This window comes from Tauraco erythrolophus, chromosome 4, assembly GCF_009769465.1.
Source record: "Tauraco erythrolophus isolate bTauEry1 chromosome 4, bTauEry1.pri, whole genome shotgun sequence".
Taxonomy (NCBI): Eukaryota; Metazoa; Chordata; class Aves; order Musophagiformes; family Musophagidae; genus Tauraco; species Tauraco erythrolophus.
In genome coordinates, this window is record NC_141468.1 from 18,036,804 (window position 1) to 18,058,610 (window position 21,807).

The 21,807-nt window shown below is 42.8% G+C and overlaps 1 protein-coding gene across 1 annotated transcript in view; it reads right to left on the reverse strand.

Annotated features, from left to right (window-relative positions):
• The window catches only part of CELSR1 (cadherin EGF LAG seven-pass G-type receptor 1), a 176,307-nt gene that overhangs the window by 18,716 nt on the left and 135,784 nt on the right, over positions 1-21,807 (reverse strand). The window contains exons 11-24 of the mRNA XM_086609920.1: positions 21,494-21,607; positions 20,992-21,166; positions 20,123-20,264; positions 18,022-18,142; positions 16,590-16,773; positions 15,644-15,745; positions 13,765-13,859; positions 13,243-13,452; positions 10,412-10,595; positions 7,966-8,109; positions 6,567-6,768; positions 6,065-6,232; positions 2,920-3,046; positions 2,099-2,299 (exon numbers count right to left, since the gene is read on the reverse strand). Of these exons, the coding sequence (XP_086466046.1) occupies positions 2,099-2,299; positions 2,920-3,046; positions 6,065-6,232; positions 6,567-6,768; positions 7,966-8,109; positions 10,412-10,595; positions 13,243-13,452; positions 13,765-13,859; positions 15,644-15,745; positions 16,590-16,773; positions 18,022-18,142; positions 20,123-20,264; positions 20,992-21,166; positions 21,494-21,607 (2,169 nt within the window). The remainder of the gene's footprint in view (positions 1-2,098; positions 2,300-2,919; positions 3,047-6,064; positions 6,233-6,566; positions 6,769-7,965; positions 8,110-10,411; positions 10,596-13,242; positions 13,453-13,764; positions 13,860-15,643; positions 15,746-16,589; positions 16,774-18,021; positions 18,143-20,122; positions 20,265-20,991; positions 21,167-21,493; positions 21,608-21,807) is intronic.

Below are 21,807 nucleotides of genomic sequence, written 5' to 3' on the forward strand. Positions count from 1 at the left end.
GTCTCACCAAGTATGACCATGAGTATTTGTGGTATTGCTATAATGAACTGGTTTACTACTCTTATAAGCCTCTGCTTGGTGCTTCATGATACTATGAAAGGAACCTGGTAATCAGGAGCCATCCTTTACTGCATAACTTTTGGTAAGATCCTGCAGGGATGTGGGCTTGGTCCCGCTGCTCCTCAGTATTCATGTTGGAGAACTGAAAGAGTATAAACTCCCCACTAGTGAAATGCAGTGAAAAATGAGTGGTGTGCTCAAAAAGGCACGACAAAGGTCAAGTTACACGGAGCGCTGTGGATCAGTTGGCAAGGTGAGTTCATTTGGGCAAAGTTATTTCAATATGCAAACTCGTACACTATGAAACAAAGACAACATGGGTCACACATGATAGGAGACCAAATTCCAGAGGGCAGGTCACTGCAGATGACCTCACTGTAGCAGCAGATAACTGAAGTTCCTGGTGCAGGGGAATATCAGAATATGAGACTGGAAGTGACACTACCAGCTGGAAAGCTTCATCCAGTTCAGCATTCATAATTTTCCAAAAGGTAAAGTGTAGGAAGAAAACCCAGAAAAAAGGCAACAGAATAGGTGAATCTTAGAAATTGAAGAACTTAGGCAGCTTAATTTTCTTCAGGTTTCCAAAAGAAATATTATTGGACAGAGGCTTCCTGAGAAGACAATTTTTGTAAGAGAAGTCTCTCAAATTTACTAGGAAAAGGTCTTGACAGCACCCAGTTACTGGAAGTTGAAATTAGACAAAATCTGACAGCATGTTCAACTGGGATGAGACACTATGACACCTTACACTAACAGAGGTAAGAGACTGCCATCACACTAAATCTCTAAGTCAAGGTCAGATACTTTCTAAAATGCATGTTATAACTCAAATGAGTATCAGAAACCAGGGTAACACTTAAGTTACCTTAAGTTAAGGCTTAAGTTAGACAGTAAGTGAAGCTACATGGTCAGGCACAATGGTGTCGTTACCATAACGGTGATGATACCCATTGAATGTCGGTATTTTCTCCCATTTCTGCTGCTTGGACAATGTGGACTCGGTATGATTGATTTTTTATGTTCTCATCTCAAGATTGTACTTCTTCCTCAAAATTTAGACTGAAATGTGTACAGTAAAGGATTTCTAGAATATAAATTTTCTTCAGAGTGCTCAGATAATCCCTACACTAACATTTTGAATATCATTCATATCTGTTAAGGACATATTTTTTAGTGCATGTCATCCCCCATCTGTCTACTGACTGGTAAAGGCGACTGTGAAGCTTGGCAGTGCTGGAACCCTCGCCTGCTTGTTTCGCACCTAACTGCATGGTAACCATGACTTTTGAGACAAGTGCTACTAAGAATTAGCAGCAATACTACATACAATGCTACATAGTTAAGGTAGCAATGAACATACACGCTTCACGTGGAGCGTATATCTCATATCCAGTCCATTCATAGCTTGCATTTCTTGACATGCACAATGCTGGAGGTGCCTGCACTAAGCTTTGGCAGCAGATATGACGGGCTAAAGCAAATAATCACTGTGGCTGGAAAGTACAAAGCAAAGCGACAGGTCTCCTAGGTAGCAAGCTGTCCCACGCCTGGCAAGTGGCTTCTCCCCAGTGGCCATGGTGAGTGTGCAACATGCATATTAGCACCTGCACAGCAACACAGTTGACAACCTACCAGTCAACACCAGGAGCTGTTTGGGCTTCTGAGGTACCTGCTGCAGGAGAAACTGGAAAGCCTCCTACTGAACAGACAAAGCAAGACAGAAAACATATCGATAGAAAGGAAGGAAGAAATCAGTATTCAGCGTTCAGTTCCTGGGATAAGTCTTCAACAGGGTTGCTGTCACTTGCTCTGTGAAAATAAGATATAGTCCTATCTCCTTGTGCTGCTATTAATCATGTAAAACATACAAGAATATATTAAAAGTCTGACGTTTTTCAAATGACTGTTGAGGCCAAGCAGAAGTGAAAAAAAAAAGAAAAAATGAAACAGAAGAGAGCAGGTAAAAGTCACATTATGAATCCCCTGATTTAAAGCTTGACAAGAACTCCAGCAGTTAGCACAGAGCAACTCTTACCGGGTTTTCAGTCTGGTTGATTCCAATAAGAAAGACGAGCTCAGAGAAGAAAAGGGCAGCCACCAGGTTTTTGTGGATACTGTGCAAGTTGGAACGCAGCGTGCGGATCAGGACCAGCAGTATGAAGGTGATCAGCAAAGCCACCAGCGAGATGGATACGGTTGTGTAAGTGACGATCTTCAGAGGAAGCACCTCCCCATTCTGTAGAAAGACAGATTGACAGGACCTCTGGGGGTCTTTCATTCCTTTTCCTCCAGTCGAATCTACTACTTGGAAAGTCAATGTTTTCATTACTACTGAGCCAATTTAGAGATTTGCTTTAGGACCAACAGGAGAGGACAATGCCACCTCTTAAGTTACTCAGCATGTTGAACGTGTATGGGCAGTACCCAGACAGTTAAGCAGGAATCCCGGTGAATTTTATGCTGGACTGCCCCTGTTAAGGCTGTCCTGAGATGCTGAAAAACCTATGGTGTTATGTCATTGTCCCCACTATTGTAATTCTAGATGGACCTAATAACAACCACCATGTGTCTCACAACTACCTTGTCTCACTCCCTTCTCCATACAGCTCTCTGCAGCACAGCCTGGCACAGTTCTGCACTGCCGGCTGCGTCCTGCACCAACCAGGTAAGAAGTTCCTCTCAGCAGACCCAACGGCAGGTGCTGTTAGGCATGGGGCAACACGCTCCTGACATGCTGCAACATGGGATCGACCTACTGACAATGCTCTGAGTCAGGTTCATAGCTCAAGCCCAAGCTCTAGCTCAATGTTCTTGAAAACCAAAGCTCTCAAAAATCCCGAGTCTGGCATCACCCACCTCTCGTTTCGAAATGTCCATCAGGACGGCAAAGCTGGTTATATGGTTGCACTGGCAAGCAATATGGCTCTGGTTTCTGGAAAACAGCTCACATCCTCTGGAAGACCAGGCACCTGTCCCACCAATCCTGCAGGGAAAAAAATGGCATTTCTGAGACCCATCCTCTGATCTCCCCTCACCTCCTACTGCTATTGAAGCTCTTCTTCTGTAACCAGAGAGGACTGTAAGTACCAAGACAGAAATATTTATAGCTGTCACCTGCCTGAAAGAGCATCATCAACGTAAAAAGCCTTCAGTTGAAGTAGTTTCTGATATGACACCTGGCTTTGCTGACCAAATTTTTTGGTTTTATAACAATTTGGTTTGAGTTTAAAAAAAACAACCTTTGCTTTTGGGTCAGTGACCACACAAGCAATATGGGGAAGTGATTGTACAGAGCAAACTGGATGTAACAAGGGTAAAAAAAATAAAAAAAACACAGAGATAGACATGTTTTTGAGTCATCTCTACTTCCCTAGATTTAGACACTGCTTGTAAAACTGTTATATGAAATATGTTTCAGCAGTAGTACGATTTTATCATAGCGTACCTCTAAAAAGTAGACAAGAAAAGGTTAAAAACAGTAAATAATACTTTCTGTCAGGAGATCTCTTGCATTAACATTGGGGAGAAACTGCTTCCTTAAAAATTGTTTCCTTTTTAGCCTTGGTTAACTCTAGTGACTTCAGAAATTATTTTGTATCAATATTAATCATTGTATTCTGAAGTCAATGATCAATAAAAATACTCTTGTTGTTACTGAAAAGAGTTTTTAATTAGATATTACAGGAGATTTTTTTCACTCAGCAATAAAATATTTGTTAAATAGTTTAAATACCACTTTCTCTTGAAAAGTACTCACTTTTTAAAAACTTTTGTTACATGCAGTTTAAGAGTTGCTTTTTAATTGTGGCTGTAGGAAGAGGCAACACAGACAACAATGCCATTGAAGTTGCCAGCAAATAGCTAATAGATGAATCACTTTAGAACTAATGAGCTATTCAAGCCCATACAATGTTTAAAAATTTATGAAAAAGGACTTGCCATTCCCTCATAGTTGGCAGAATCATCTGTACAGAGCAGCAATTACAGTACTTTACATGCAGGCAAATAGTTTATTATTGCTAACATAAGAGATTTCTGTTGCTTCTTCGATCCTTTCAATGATATAATCTCCTGAAGCTTTTGAATGGGAGGCAAACATTTCCTAGGTTAGTTTGCTCTTTTATTTCCAGCATAGAATATTGCCTTTTAAAAGATTTTTCTATAGTTTTACTAGAGTTTTTGGATCATTAGGAGACCAGTATCAGCTATTCCTCTTACCCTGGGCAGACAGTATCATCCTCTCACTATATACCTGGTGTTAAGGTTGAAAACTGCATGATACATGTAATAGTTACATGTCCTGGATTCGGCTGGGATAAAGTTAGTTTTCTTTTTAGTAGCTAGAATAGCACTGTGTTTTGGATTTAGTATGGGATTTGATATGAGAAGAATGTTGATAATGCACTAACGGTTTTAGTTATTGCTAAGAAATCAAAGACTTTTCAACTTGCTATGCTTTGCCAGCGTGCAGGTGCACAAGCAGCTGGGAGGGAGCAACAGACTCAGACTGGCCAATGGGATATTCCATACCATGTGATGTCCTGCTCAATATATAAATGTGGCTTGGTTGGGAGGCTGGCTCTCTCTCTTTTCCAGGATTGTGGTTTTGGGATTTCTCTCCTCTGCGATCGCTAGCCGGGAACGGGCTGGGCATTGGTCAGTGGGTGGTGAGCAACTGCACTATGCATCACTCGTTTGCATATTCTATTATTATAATTATTATTTTTATTTTATTTCACTTATTAAATTGTTCTTATCTCAACCTATGAATCTCCTTACCTTCACTCTTCCAATTCTCCCCTCCACCCCCTGAGGCAGGGGAGGGTAAGCGAGCGGCTGCATGGTCTTTGGCTGCTGGCCGCGTTAAACCCATGACATTACAATATTGTGAAATCATAACATGCAAAGCGTGTAGCTACCTCTCAACACATTTTCTTTTGTTTTATCCACGCTCTCGAAATATCTACAACAGAACTGTGCTGTTTCCACAATGCCATAAATCCAACAAAACATGAGCATATACAGTTCTTAACATTTTTCATGTTTTCAAGAAAAATGTCTGTATCTTTAACTTTACTGAATACAAAAGATCTAAGTAAGCCATTTTCAGAATATTTCGTCTTTTCCCTCACACTTCCCTCCTAGAGAGTCAAATACTCTCTGCTTATGTATTAAGATTGCTTCCTAACAACTGGAAGAGGTCTAAAAGATATCTAAAAAAGATATTTCCTCTCCCTCCAATTTTTCACTAAAACAAACGAAAACAAATCCACAATAGCTGACGGAAGGAAAAGTAAGCTGCTTCCTATCGGCACAAATGTCTTCGGGTTGTCTTTTGATGCAAAAATTTGAGATTCAAAACTTTATCATCTGTACTCACATAATTTCATCTGCAAAACCTCAGTCCTCCTTTTTACTCACATGAAGACTTGGGTTTGTAATTTTTTGCACTGGCCCTGGCTGAGGCGTCAAGGGTGAGTGCCTGCTTGCCAGGTATTCTGTCCATAGTTATTAGAGTGTAACAGGAGGAGATGCAGCCCATGTATGTAAGACTGAATCATCTCCTGAAGATGCCATCCTAAAATGAGGGCATGGGGCAAGGAGAGTCACGATTTATGGACCTCAGACGAGCCATGAATTCAGGCAATGGAGTCAGGCTATGCCCATCCAGAGATACACCTGTGGGCCAAAAGCATGCATAAATACAAGGAAATTGTGAGATTTATTACTGATGGGTGAAAATGAAGCCTGCAGAAAGACAGGATGACACTGTGTTCGTCAGAAATCACATGGCTAATCCTTTGTTTGAAGAGTTATGATAATTATTTTCATTTTTCTCTGGTTGGTGGGAAGTGACTACACAGCTCAAGTCCACTAGGAATCAGTTGCCAGTTGAATAAAATGAGCAAAAGGGTTTTCCTCTAGAATAATCTTCCTGGGTGGAACTGTCTGCTACTGAGACAGCTGCCAGGCACAGGCCTAAAGCAAGCAGGACACATACGTGATGGAGTGATTCCAGAAGACACAGACAGGCTTTGTTCTCTCCTCTGTTTCCAGCATGGTGTATTCCACTATGACGGGCTTTTCCACCAGGTTGGGAGGAAGCTCCCCGTCACTGTGAATGGCTGTGCTCACTACAGGTGTGTTAATAATAGGGCGATTTGGCAATCTGCAAAAAGAGAAAAATTGCACAGTGACCTAAACATGAAAATGCAAAGCACTGATTTGGTAGGTTCTCCAAATAAAAGATTTCCAGTCGCTTCCAGTCAGAAAGTGAAGTAGATGGACCATCAGCCTTCCACACAGCTGTGTTTCCATAAGCTGCTGGCACTACTGACGTTATTCTTCCACAGTGTGCCAGAGGAGGACGAGAGACAGTACTGCGGTGACAGCTGCAGCACAGGTGACATTTGGTCACTATAAAAGCTGCTTTGCCTCCCCTGCACACTTACAGCATGTGGAAGAAGGCGTCTGAACAACTCACAGACAAGTCTGAAGCTTACCTCAAGCTCCTTCGGTCAGGATCATAGTTTTCGGGCAGGAGGTGTCCCAGGGCTCGGTATATAATGACCATGGCAACAGTATGATGTGTTGAGTCATCTGGGTGCCGCTTCCTTCTCTTCGCAAAAGCACCCTCAGGGCTTAGTGCATCACTGTTCACCTTAGAGGATAATTTTTGATTTGAAGGCTTCATTGTAGGCACTGCTATGGAATTAACACAAATATTAAATTCTTTCCACACAGCTTCGGAGCTACCATTTAAACTGGTAATTTTGCTTTGCAAAGATACAGAGATGTTACTGTTGTTATAACTCTAGGCTTACAGCACTGAGCATCCTCCTAATATATTTGATATTTTTAATAAAATTTTAGCACATTTCATAGTTATATAGCTGATAATCAAAGAACCATTGAACCATGAATAACCATTTAGTCTAGCTAGAAAATAAGCCATTTGTAAGCTGGAAGATCCAGAAGTATATAAATACTTTGTGCATGATTTCAGGACAACTTTAAAAGAATACACATGCTATTAAATTGTATGTACCTTTATATATGGCAAAACTAGTGGTATGAATACACCAATTGGTCACATGGGATTGCTCTCTGCTAATTCTGTCATATAATGAGCTTTCAGTTTTGGCAGTATCTCTTAAAATTCACATTCCCTTTTTTCTTACAGAAAAGATACAAGTCATACAAGGAAGAGCCCTGTTTCTGAGGAAAAAGTCATAAAGTATATTAACTTATTAATTATGATGTGTTATTTTCACAAGTGTTACTATTTCCCCATTCGGAGGATGTTCAGCCATGGTACGTGTATTATTATTGCACTATGAGTTACTCTCTCTCTCTTCCCTTGCCCAAGGTAAGTTGTGATTCCTCTCAGCAATCTCGGGGTATTCCAGAGGCACCGGGAAGCAGGTACTTCCCCATGTATTCACCCTCCTCACTCTTCTCCCTGCGCAGCTCAAGACTTTTATTTGCTGTCTGGTTCTGTTAACACAGCTCTGCTCCCAGATTTGAATTCTCCATCTCTTGCATCGCCTCCCTCCATCTCTGCAGGGACTGGGGGAAGGTGGCAGTGGGGCTGCAGGCTCCGGGTAGCTGTCCTGTCCCATCCCATCCTGCTGGGAACGGAGGCAGACAGGGCTCTCTGAAGGGCTGCAAGCAAGACCTGACAGACAGGTACAGCCAGTTACGCAGCCCCCTATGCTCCCATCACTGCCGGCAGGCAAAATGCCTCAGAAGTATGCACAGCTGCTCCATCCCTAAATAATGTTCACTTGTGTAGAGGGTCTCTGTGCTCTCACCCTAGTACCACTCTGCTTCACAAGGATCAGTCATGCTCCTTGGGAGCTAGTCAAAATTGCCCTCCGAACAGCAGCAGAAGGGTTTTACCTTTCCTGTCTGAAGGTCTGAACAAAGTAGCAGGGAAGACAACAGATGACTCCAAATCTTTTGGATAATCTTCTTTAATTTCATGAAATCGTGGTATTCTAGCTCCCGTGAAATTAGACTTGTCAAAGATGTCAACAGCAATAACTGGAGGAAAAAAAGTGTCCCATAAAATTAACTTCAATGCTTTCAATATGATATTGTGACAAAATGAAACATGATTGAAAGGTTAAAATACCTGCACAATGCAGAAAAGAAATTTAAACCCTAAAATACAAAGTCAAATTTAATTTCTCTCAACTAATACCTTAAATGACAAGTAAAAGCTTATGTGTCAGCATTATGTTACGTTTATCAAATTATAAATTTATTTTGCAGTGGAAAGGAATTTGCAAGACAGTATCTCATACTAGGAAAACAATACTGCAAACATTGGAAATACAGAAATGGCATGTTCCAATTTCAGAACTGCTTCTTGTAGGGAAGGCTCAATCTGCTGCTTCAGAAATACACTTCTTTGGCATCTATTAAATTGCAAAGTCAGCTAAGCAAAGAAAATAACCTGGGTTTTACCTGAGACTACTCTTTAGTCCTCCAGTTCTCCTTCCTCTACACTAGCAGTTCCTCCCTGGCTCACCTCATCAGCTCTGCCTGTTGTCTAACTGCCAAAATATTTAAAAGCAGCTGAGTTGGCTTGAACTTTCCCATTTAAGAGAAGTCATTGAGTGCCAATTTAGATGTTCTAATAAAAGTGAGAAGCTGGAAATCCTGGGGGTAACCCTACACCGAAAGCTGTGATCCACTGCAAGTTTCTGTATGAAGAAATATCCAAGTTAAGATCTGCAAATTCCCATTCCTTTCCCAGTCTCTAAATAACTCCCAGATGAGCCATTAAGAAACTCCATTAACACCATGTTCACCTGGAAAAACTGTTCAAAAGAAAACAGACCCCTTTCAGGCCAGAGTTGCCTCATCCCTCCCAAGCTCACGCCTTTTTACTCAGGAAGAGCTGGTTGAAAAAAAATCACGATTTACAACCTGCAAGAAATTCTGTTTTTTGTTTTCCTCTCAGTTCAGTTTGACTAAAATACTGTGCATACTTTTTTTCTGAGTACGAAGATAAAAATATTTTGATTCTGATAGTCCTGAATCAAAAGGAAGTATTTAGTTTTTGGTTTATTAAACAGGAATCAAAGTCTTTCATTTTGGCTTAGTTCAACAATAATCCTTCCCCCCTGGGGTTGACACAGGACTTTATAAACTTTGTAGCTTGACTGTTTCATGACTTTGCTTTTTATGCCCCTGTGACTGTGGATATGAAGCACGCTCAGGGCAAGGTTTGTAGGCAAAGGTAAACTCACTTCTTATACCAATGGCTGTAGTTGGGAAAATAAGACAAGCTTTTGGGCACATAAGCCCTTGTTCAGGTCTGAAATAAAAGCAGTGGCTTGAAATGTTAAATACAAGTTCAGGCTGATAAGAATTTAGACCATCTCTGAAAGAAAAATCAGATAGCAACGTGGCTTGGGAGGGAGCTCTGAAGGTCACCCAACTCAGTCTCACCTCCCACTCAGTGCAGGACTGTCACCAACACCTGAATAGCTCAGACTGTTGGTACCTGGCAAGAAAATGAAATAGAGAGGGCAGGGGAGAAAACGAGGAAAGAGGCCGACTGGGCTATGGTTGCAGTGGTTCACTTGCACGTGTACCACGGGGACATCTGAGGCACATCACAGTCCTGCAAGTGCAGAAGCTGCTCTTTGCTTGTCAGAGGAGGCATTTACTGCAGCAGGTGGGGAAGGTGTCTCAGTACGTCTGATGTTTCCTTCTCAGTTTAGACCCATTCTGGATATTTCGGATCCCAAGGATTTTGCTCTGATGATGGGTTTTGCAAGGCTGGGAGGGTGTTTGAAGGCTTGGAGGGATGATTCTGAGAAAATACCTTTCAGCACAGGAATTTCTACAGAGGATGATTTTCTGGATAGGTTCTAGGCTAGGAAGGCATGTGAAAATCAGAGGTGTATGATCAATAGTAGGTTTCTTTTTTTCGATATTGCAGTAATTCTTCAGGTGGGGGTGGTGTGATTCTTTCAAAAACATGATCTACTATGTTCAGCTACATAGGTGGTCTCAAAAGGCATTACCTTCACTTATAAACTTGTCCTTCCTACCATCTGTACACTAGCAGCAGTGGCTGCAACAAAATGCCACACAGAGCAGTGGCGCAGCCCAGAGAGAAAACAGATCAGACGTCTCCCAGGAGGCCCCCATGGCAACAGAGAGATATGGATCAAGGCCCAATTGACTTGAAATGAAAGCACTGATTAGATTAGAAAATCCAAGTATGCTGTTTCTCAGTGGGTACTACTAAAACAAATAGCTAGCACCTCTACCCAGCACATTTTTAAAGCTCTTACACAAAATGGCAGTTTTCAACACAGATACTCACTCATGTTAGTGGTAACAATGACAAAAGGTCTCATGTAGGTTTTCTTCATGTTCTGGGCCACGTTGTTGAAATATTCCTCATAGTGCCTGAGCAGGTGTGCGGTGCCACCCTCCGTTCGCTGAATTTGCTCCCAGTGCTCCTTATTGCTGGGGTCCAGTAGAGCACTACCCACTTTGATGATATTCTGAGAAACAAAGTACAAGCCTGAATTATGAAGCAAACAAAGTGCTGGGTTTCAAGTGAGGAATATTGAAAATGATTGGCATTACTGCCTCAGGTGAGCGTATAATGAAATATTTTAATGCAGGCATGTTCTACTGCAGCCGTATGAAAATATGCATACCAGTTACTCACCCTGAGGTTTTTTTGTTACACAAAGCAAATCCCTCCAAACTTTTTATGAGCAAAGCAAGGCAAAATTGGAGGCTGTAAGAGAACTGCCTATTTTCTTTCCCCTTTATGACACGAAACTTAGCAAGTAAATGCAGAGGAAAACCCAACCATGTTTTATCTCGGAGAGATGAGAGACAAGAAGAGCAGGGTGCTTGGTATGTACACAGAACTCCCCCAGAGAAATCAAAATAATGTGATATGTTAAAAATCAAAAGAAAGCAATAGATAGCAATAGTGCTTTCTTTCTCTTTTTTTTTTTTTTTTAAATTTGTTGATTTCTGCATAACTAGGACAAATTACATGGTGAAGACTGACAAGAGTGAATATTAATTTGCATATATAAACTTGAAAATATATAAGAAAACTGAAATCATGTTGTTCTCCCTCCATTTTTATGTTGCTTACAAATGGTGTTAAAAAGGAAGTTCTGGCTGAGGACCTGCCCTTTCTTACAAGAATATGTAAAGGGACCCTCAGGCTGAATGGAAGAAGATCCCAAAAGAGAGTGTTAAATGGCTTAAATGGGAAAGGGACTAAGAAGTTTTTAATCTTGGTGTACACATGAACTTCACTGCTGTGTCGAAGCCTAATTCCTAACTAAGGTAAAATTTGCATAAATTATGGTAGGAATTAATCACCCCAAGCTCTAAAATAGCCAAAGCAAATATTTCAGCATCATTTAGAAGCAGATGGGGAAGATGTTGTATTCTCTAATCATTGTCTGAGGTTGCAAGTGTGCATCTGAGATAAAAGAGCCTGCCACTATGACTGCCTTTATCCTGGGTGAGAAGCACTACATGCTTCCCCAGGAACGCAGGAGACACATGCTGTACTTGGTACCAGGCCTCCTTGGTGTTTGTGAACGTTACTTATTTTTTTTTATTGTCTATTTTTCAAGCTTCTACCTGAGACTATAAAAAAAAATAAAATTTCCTTCTCCCCTTGTGCTCTCTCAGCCTAGGATGTTACCTCCTTTTTCTCATGAGCTTTATTAATTAGTTTTCAAATTCCTGACCTATCCTAAAAAATATTTAGGGAGTTCTTGAAAATATCATCTGTATGAGTTTCGGTGTCAAGTGCAGAGAATAATAAATTAAAGCAGAGGTTTCCAAGCCATTTTTTTTTTCCTTATTGTTCTTATTTTTACTTAACAAAACATGCTAAAAATGAAGTTCCTTCTCAAGATCTGAATGGGGGTACTCATTCACTTGACAGCCCACAGGTACAAGTTTGTTAGCAGTGTGTCCTTAGGAAAGGAAAAACTCAATCTCTTAAAATCTTGTGCATCTAAAATGTTTAACATTTCAGAAGTTTTCCACTCTCTGCTGACTGTACAGCCCAAGACACTGAGGAATTTTCTCAGGCACATTTCCTTCTGCTCCCACCTCCCCAGGGACACCCTCTCCTGGTGCAGCTTGGCCTTGGAAAGGGTCTCCAAGTTCACTCCAAAGTCTGCCTGACCTGGCTGGTCTTCCTGGAGCACTGTGAGTAGCAAGCTGGGTGCAGCACAGCTTCAAAGGGAGTATCACCACCTTTGGCCAGCAGAGAGGCCAGTCATGGGCCATGGAGGGTTGTTCCAGCATCCTTACTGTGGTGTCTGAGCTCTGGGCTCTGCCAGGATGGGTGCAGTAGGATGTTTTAGCTTGGAATCTGTGCTGCGCCATGGTTAGGATCTTGGAAATAGTATTGGCAAGCATGGACAGCAGTACCTCGCAGCACACATGGCAATGAGGAGAGCTCTAGGAGCCTGACATGAGTCATCCAATCTTCACGTTTTCAGACCACAGAAAACTCCCAGCTTCTTCCACGTCTCACACTTTTCCACCACAACTATGTGTTTCCCCCAGACAGGGAGGGTGCTACAGCTTGTTCTCTAGACCTGGTGAGGTCTTTTGTAATAACTGGGTCTTTCATGAATGCTCTGACTAGCAGAAGCCCTCTGGCATGCATTTTTGTATGTGCCTGCATCACGTAAAGTATCAATACAGTATGGAGTGTCTTTCAGTGTACCAACTCTTTAATAAACATGACTCGAGTGTTTCCAAACTGAACTATAAGAAACCTTCAAAGTCAGCAACTGGCTCAGATTTAGTTCACTGGACATTTAAATGAAAATGATCACATTAGGCAGGTTTTCCAACAAAACTGAATACAGTACACAAAGGTATTTTATCCAGGAACAACACATCAACTTTGGTATTTTTTCATTTAAGGAATTTTCCTTTGGGTTGCTATTACGATGATATTTATTATGTGTGCATACACACATGCGTAACCAACTTCCCATTCTAAACTGAGAAGACTGACTCCTTTGTGAAACATATTAAGCAATTTCAGGATATTCACTCCACTTTGGTCAAAGATAAATTTAATTATCCACCATAAAACTTTTACGGGGAACTGTAAAGGCTCAGCACAGTATACAGTATCTCTCTTACTTCATTGAATTCCACGTCTCTCGTGGCTGCCAAGTCAAACCCTTGCTGCTGGCTCTCATATTGGAGGACTCGGATCATTATCTGGTAAGCTGTCCTCACATCATTGCCATACAAGCGGTGTGTGTATTTGGTGGCATTCTGCAGCACTCTCACGATCCGTATGGTTTTGTCTCCATCCATCTTGGTCTCATTGTGGTGTAATTTCTCATTCTGAATCAGAGACAAGAAGGAAGAAAAAATCCAATGATGTATCTTTTTTTTTCTTTCTAGTTGCAAAGATAATCATCATTTAGGGATTTTTGGCACAAAAGAGTTGTTTGATCAAAATGGTTGTCTGGAGAAAGGATGGACAGGACAATTCAATGGAAAATGTAACTGAGAGCCAGAAAAGCACCCGGGTTCTGATGGGAAATGAGGAGGTTCAAGGACTCCGTCAAAAGATGGAGTGCAGGGGTATCAAACTGGAATCTGAACTGATGATAATTTATAAAATAAAGGCAGAACCAAGAAAACACAGTTTACCATGATTTTTAGATCCACAAAAGTGCTGGTGGTGCAGTTGAAAAGCTCAGGAGGCAGCCAGCCCTTTTCAATGTTACAATGGCGAACCGCGTTTCCTGAAGGAAACAAAACGTTAATGGTAAATAATGTTCTGAATTGTGCTGGGTACATCTTCATAGATTTCACGCATCCTTTACAAGTTTCTTAGAGCTACGCACATATTTCACTTTCCAAACTGGGATTCCTGTCTGAGAAAAGTTAAAGACTACTCATCTTCATGAATCGTTTTCCCTAGGCTTTACAGAAAACTTCAAGATCTGTCTAACCGCTCTCAGCCTCACTGCCCTAACGTTCTCAAATGAATTCAGCAATTTATTTATACCAAATATGAGAAAGACTGTGCACTTCCTGACTATTTCTGAAAACATATCCCTGCTCAGATTTCTGTATAATAGCCTATACAGGAAGACCTCCCAGATAAATGCTGTCTTCATGTCAAAACATGCCAGCACATTCGCATGCTGCATGTGGTAAACACTTCAGGCAACACGTATAATTGCCTTTTGCTACTTGTGAATGGTCTATGAGCAGTTTTCTGCTTAATTTAGCCCATTATGTTGTACTATTTTAAAACGTGATTATCGGCTGCGGATCCTTCACAGTGAATTGCAAGTTATCAAATTCAAAATTTACATTGTGCTAGTTAATTTGCACATAACATATTGTATGTATCTAAGCCACTTAACTACTAATATCTAAATAAGAATTACAATTAATTAGACAGTATCTAATGATATTATTTGTCTTTCGTGATTAGGCAAATACAATTAAGCATCAGGTTGTTAGTCTGAACATTCACTATTATAAGGCTTACTATTTTTGAACGTTCTGTAAAATTCATCTAAAATATGCAATTCCTATAAGTACTCTAAGCCTATTTGCTAGAAGAGACACTGCGGTCAACCACAAAAATAGTGCAGAAAACTTACTTTAATTCAACTTTATACTATTTAATAATGTAAATACTCTTCACTGTAACAAAAATAATAATCAATTCTATCCCCTAAAATACTCAGAACAGGAACTTGGTTGATCACAAAACTTCTGCACATCTACAAGCAGTGACCTACCCCCAGCAATATTTCAGGAAGTCAAATAATCATTTATAACTCATTGAGCCTGAGGAGAGCTCGCAGCAGAGAGTTACCAGGCCCAGAAATGAGACAGAGGTTTCATTTGCCACAGAACAGCCTTCGGAAAAGATTGTGAACTCTGTTTTCCAAAATCTGATCAATATTTTCAGAGACGTGTGTGAAAAACCAGATTGTCATTTGCTTGCTGTACAAAATGACACAGCCCATATGCTTCATAAAATGCATTTTTCAGCCATCTGAATTATGGGTTAGAGAAAAGACGTTGGGTGGAAAATGGCAAGTTCTGTTGTAACTCTTAGCTTTATTAGCCTGCAATGCTAGCAAAGCAATCGTCACATAAATGATTTTCCTCATCTTATCTTTGCCCAGAGGAGCCTATCACTAAAGAACACGTAGAAGTCGCTAGAAACTAAAAGTTACATGTGTTAAAATTGCGTGATAGGGTAAACAGAAAACAGAAAATTGGACTGTGTTTTTTTGAAACACAGATACAGAATTTCTGTCCTTTATATGTCTTTATCTGCTGTTCTTTTGTATTTATTTTTTGCTACTATTCCAAATGTATTTTAACAATTCTTGAGTTTCAGCTAGCTAAACTTTTCTGCTTGCGATGTGAATGACCTATGCTGTAATCTCTAGACATAATGAATTAATGCCATTCCCTATGTACACTTTTTTTTTCTTTTTTTTTCCCCCTCAAACAGGCATGTAGATAAAGTTGTTAATGTTTTACCCAGGGAACTTACCCACTGATCCCTTAGGACACGGCACAGCAGCTGGCTGGCCAAACTTGGTCTGTGGCCACCAAATACCAGCCTCGAAAGCTTTGGGACAGCCATTATAAATTACTGAAAGCAGAAAGAGAAATGATGCAATTGTTCTGACAAGATAAAAATCACAACAAGGAGATATTTCAACCTGCCTAAAGGACCTTCCTGTAATTCCCAAACCCTGTCAGGATACCTGCCCTCTGCAGTGCCTTCCAAGCTGTTACCCATCAGCTGCTCCTTATCCAGCAGTGTGGGCAGACAGGTAAAGGCAGAGGAGAGCTCAGGATGATTATGGGGTTCTGCGTTTTGGCTCTGCCTATCTCTGCCTGCTCCTTTATTGTGGGAAAACACCTTCCCTTCATTTCACCCACACACTGTGGCAAGCTGGCGGCTGCAGCAGCTTTGTGCTGATCGCAGGAGGAGGGTGGGTGGGTGGGTGGGTGGGTGGGTGAGAGGAAAGGCAGGATGGGCAAGATGGGGAAGAAAGGCAGAATGCACTAGGTGTGCGGCACAGCCTCTGCGGGCAGGAGGTGCGAGGCCCCTCACCCACCTCTTCCGCTGCAGCACAGCAATACAATGCGCTGGCAGATGAACTCAGCTTTCAAGTAAAATTGGGATTAGTGCTTTGCCTTCCCGCCTAAGCTTGCTATATTTCCATTTGATGAAAATTAAAGAAATATGAGCTTTTTCCTTTTTCCCCAGCCCCCATGAGTCATACTGGCACAGTCTCAGGAGGAAGGGCACATGTTTAGGCTGCTGCAGCTCCCACTGCCGCTGCTGGAGCCACCTGGCTGGGCTCACACGTGCCCCAGGATGCAGCTGCACGCCCACCGCTGTGCACCCCGCAGCTGCCCGCTGCTAGCAGCTCTGGCCCTGCAGCTACAGCCCGGCTGATTGGCAGCGCTTGCTGGGCAGGAGGTACCTTCACAGCCCTTCACAGTGACTTCAGCAAACGGGTTGTCACAGCGGTTGCACTGCCGCCCTATGACGCCAGGTTTGCAAGGACACTGTCCCGTCTCCATGTCGCAGGCGCGCGTGTGGGAGCCAGAGGGGAAGCAGTCACAGGGGTAGCAGGTGTCACTGCTCTGAGGCCTGTAGTAATTTGCCTAGAAAAAACAAAATGATAGACATGAGGTATTTGACTTTTGTTCCAAATTGCTTGCGTTTCTGAAATCCTGCTCTAGCAGCATGTGCATCACAGAAGGGCTGATTTTGCAAAGCACGGGATAATAATGATAGTACTATTAGCAGAACACGTAATAGCTATGGGAAGTGTGCTGCGTTAGCCCAGGCACCGTGAAGAGGCAGAGCTGAGCGCCGGGGGGATGGCTGGGCTGCCCTGTGCTGCAGAGACCCGGGGTGTGGACCACGATTTGCGGTGGGGGCAGAGGGCCCACATTACTCCTTGTGTACTTGCTGCCAGTGCCCAGCAAACGTATTGTTGGAGGGTTTGCAGTTTTCTCTGCTTTGCAATTCCACTCTTATATGGCATGAACCAGCCAGTAAGGAAACCTCTTGCACTGCCCATTAGTGTTTCACGTACAGGGTGGAGAGCAGCCAATGGTCACATATTCAAATCGCAGCTGTAAAGGCTTTTGATCCGAGGCGTTACGCGATGACACAAGAGCATGGTGCTGGCACCCCGCTGACTCGATTTAACGCAACAGTTGCTGCGTGTCCTGCTGGCATTTCGCAAGAGAGTCCGGGGGCAGATTTGCTGCCCGTCAGCACCGGCCCAGCTCCTCTGATGTCATTCAAGCCTATTGTAAACCCTATTGTGAGAAGCCCTTTGTAAAACCTTCAGGAGGGAGGTGCCTCCCCTCCCGTGTCCCCAGTCTGTCCCTGCCTGTCCACGGCAAATTCCTCTTAAACTCGACAGAACCAGCACTGAGGAAAGCATCCAGCCTCTCGTATTATCTACCTCTCGCCAGCTGCTAAGCCTTTTGCTGGCCATTGCACAGGGGAGAGCTTCGCCCAGCTGGCCCGAGCTGTTTCATGGCTGTTACTCACTTGTGATACACAAAACACCACCAGCATTCCTCTGTGCCCAGGTCTGATCTCCCCCGATAAACCAGGCTGCACTTCAGAGAGATCAGAGCCAGGCTTTCATCCTCTCAGTTTTGCTTTCCGAACGCAAATAAGATAAGAGCTGCACAGTATGATTTTGTGAAAGGCGGTGCCAGTAAAATGTTTTAGGTAAAGATTAACTACACTGTGCACATATATATATATATATGATACAAAGCACAACTGTGTGTACTTTGTCTCAGATACCAACTTGTTGTAAGTATTAGTGGTATAGTTACTTTTTAAACTAAAGAAATTTTGACTTAAGACTGGTTTCTTTTGCCTACCTTGCAGTGGCATTCTCCATTGGTCTTATTGCAATCAGAATCAAACCCTTTACTAGTCTCACAATTACATGGGCCACAGATGGGATTTCCCCACCAGCCTCTGGGACAAGGCAGGTCGATCCTATAAAAGAAAATCACATTGAAAGAAAGTTTCCTCTAAAAAGGTGGAAAAAAAGAGCTTTGGGCCAAATCTGCACCCAGCTCCATCAGCTTATACAGTATTATGTATGTTACTGCAGCAGCCAACAATCAACACATATATAAATATATACACACTGTAATAAAAGAAAATAAAGAATATCAGTGCTACAGAATCCTAGAAGGAATGCTTCTCTAAATGTTCTCAAGACTAGCTTCTCTTTATAAGGAGTATACATCTGTATGAGTAAATAAAGTGCTCTTTACTCTGGGAGAGGGTGATGGGGCCCACGCTGCCTAGTGGAAACGGTCTCAGTCCCATCAGCCCTAGTCCCCTGCTGGAGAAAGCGCTGGCTGGGGCAGGCTGGACAGCCTATGTTGGGCTGTGCTAGCACTTCAACAGCTCAGGCAACTGAGCCGGTGTCCTGGTTTACCTACCACCACAAACAGCCTCGGGGTAGAGCTCCCCAACACTTTATATCCCACCCCTATCCCCACAGGTTCCTGTCCCAGCCCTGCTGTCGATAGCAGTGCTTGTCCAATCTGCGGGGACTCCAGCTCAGGTGCAAAGCTGGCTGCAAGCTCACCCTGTAAAGAGAAGGCACAACTTGCAGCCAACCTGGCTTTCTCTGCTAGCTCACCACAGGGTCTAGAAAGCCCTGGTCTGCCACAGGGGAGGAGGAGGACACACGTGGTAGGGACATGGAAGAGGTAAGAGTGGCAGCTTTGATCCAGACTATGAATGAAAGACTATGATTCAGACTATGAGTGGAGCAGCACAGCTCGTCAGAGACTCTGCAGCAATGCAAAAGCTGCCCCTGCTGAAGGATAACCCTCATTTTCGCTGGTGCTCTTTCTTCTGGGTGAGCTTCTGAGCAGCTTTGTCCCACAGATGCCCCAACACTAGTGCTGACAAGGAGGGCTCTGGGAAGGGGCCGGGGCAGCGACTAAGGTCTCTGCTATCTGGAAGTTTTCGTCAAGCAAGCCTGAAGGACGACACTGCTGAGTCTGTGACCAGCATAATGCACAAGGAATCCCCTCCCCGCTGCTCATTTTAGGAAAGAAAAGCTGTTTGCCATCTGTTTCAAAGACCATGCTGAATTCTGTTTACGCTAATTGCCAGGTTTGTACTTCTATGCTTTATAATATGAAAAACCATGATGCTGCACTTGACATGATGTCAGCAGATAATGACAAGGGACAACATCTCTGCGTTGCTAATCGAGAGGCATGAAAGACGAATCTGGCAACAGCATGGCCAACATTTGCAAGCCCACACAACAAAAGGCAGAGGAAGAAGCTTGTGGTTTTCAAAGGGAAGGAAACATCACATGAGCTATTCCTAAATGGGCAGACAAGTGCACTTCATTTGCACAACATGAATGGCCCATATTACAGCAAATCAAAGTGCTGTCTCTGGGATAAGGCTGGTTGCTGCATGCTCATCTGAGACCAGGAATACAGTGACGAGGGAATCTGCACGTTTCTCCCACACAGCAACAGGACATAGGCCTCCCAGACTGTCCAGAAGAGATGGCTTTTTGCCAGCCCAGGGACTGGACCCAAACTGCAAAGCCATTTTATCTGGCCACAGGCCACCTAACTGGGTGCATCACTCTGTGTGCAGGCTGGGAGGGCTGAAGGAGAGACGTAGAGCAAACTCAGGCCAAGGCCACCAGAAGGGACGGGTCAGATGCAGTGGTGTGCGACAGCACAATTGGTCAGACCCCTGGGCTGCTGCTGAAGAAGAGCGGTCCCTGGGTATATGGAAGTTGGCCTGGTCTCTGGGAAGAGACCTCAAGAGCACCAAAGGGCAGGGAGCCTGCGAATACCATCCACTATGAACACTCAAATCGTAACAGGAAAGCCAACCGAAGCAGAAGAGGAAGTGGGAGGACCACTGCCTTAGAAGAAGAGCTACCTGGAAGGATCAAGAAACCAAGAACAAAAATAATCCTCTTACTTGCTCTCACAGTACTGTCCGTAGTAGCTTTGTCCACATTCACAGGTGTAGCCATGGGATGAGCTAGGTTTGTGCACGCACGTGGAGACATGCTCACATGGGTTCAAGTTACATACATCAACACAGTCTCTTCCAAAGTACCCTGGGGAGACAAGGTCATAAAATTACAGCAACCATTGTAATTTACGATTAGCATGTCTCCAAAAGACCATCTATTTTAAGCTTATACACTAATAACGCATCTTCAATAATCAGTATATTCCCCCTGAGATAACTGTCAGAAAGAAGGTGCTCTTTTGCCTCTCAGCAAAAAAGATAGTGGGCTGCTCTTTTCGACAGTCTGTTAACATGCTTGGGGCTTCCTTGTGCCTTTGGTTTCCCATTTTATATTCAGAGCATGTGTTACAAATAGTTCTGTATTCTCTCTCTGCATGTATGGGAGGTGACTGTGCTGAGTGCTGACAGCGTGTGCTGGCTACTTGCACCAAAACAGAGAAAACATTCAAAGTATCTCGATTAGGATGCAGAGTGTGAGACTGAAATGCAACAGCAGAAAAGGCTGGGAAAGAAAAAGAAAAAAGAAAAAGAAAACAGACAAAATCAAAATGCGAGGTGCACAGAAAGAGCCCTTTGGACCAGGGACCGTCTTTTTGTTTCGTTGAAATGTTGCCTAGAACAAATGATCTGTAGTCCATGACTGCAGTTTCAAGGGTACTACAGTAAGACTGAGAAAGATAATACTTAGAAGAGGAAGAATCAGAAGATGAGCACTTTGCAAGCATGCTGCTGCTGCCGCTGCTGCTCTTCTGATAGCGCATGAAGGCGTGATCCATCTCCCGGATGAGCACATGGGACGGTCACTGGGTTACCTGGGTCACAGATGCAGGAGTAGCTGTCCCAGTCGTCACTGCAGTAGCTGTGCTGGGGACATGGGTTGGAATCACAGGGGTTATCCACTTCACAACCCTCCTTCACGTTGATCTTGATAGCCTGTTTCATATTGAGTGTAGCTATATTTGTAGATGTCTCTCCCATTCTTACTCCCTGGTGACAAAAGACAATTAATTTTAAATTAGAGTCTTCATTCAGAGTACAGTACTATGTGTTTCACTACTTCCATTAATCCATGAGGCTACATTTTACAGAAATCATCACCTGATGAGGTAAACTCAGACTTTTTTTTAAATGCTGTTCCTCTAGGAGACCAGATTTGTACCTGGGAAAGTGAGTGGGCTTTAATATTTTGATTCTTAGATATTTTGATGGAGGAAATAGAAATGTTCGAGCATAGATGAAAAAGGAAACCTCACATTTTCACATGGGTATTTTCTTAAAAATTCAAAGGTTGTTGCGACACTTTTCATTTCATACCTGCATACAGCCATAAAATCCCTGCTGAACAGAGACTTGGTCTCCAGAGACACCTCCCACAATGATGCTTTTCATTTTCAGTCCAGGTAGTTGATTTCCAATCTGCACAGTGCTCTGTTGAGGAAAAGGACAGTCGATAAGAAGCGCTATCATCCTCTGTGACACAGCCAGCCTACTTTCTGTAGTCATGGAGTCAAGCAGTAGCTGACAGTAGATTACAGAAAAAACATCAAAGCAGTGAGGAGCTAGACATCTGAATGTGGCTTTTTACAGATTCATTCATAAGATATCTTATCGTTAGGCTTAATAAATGA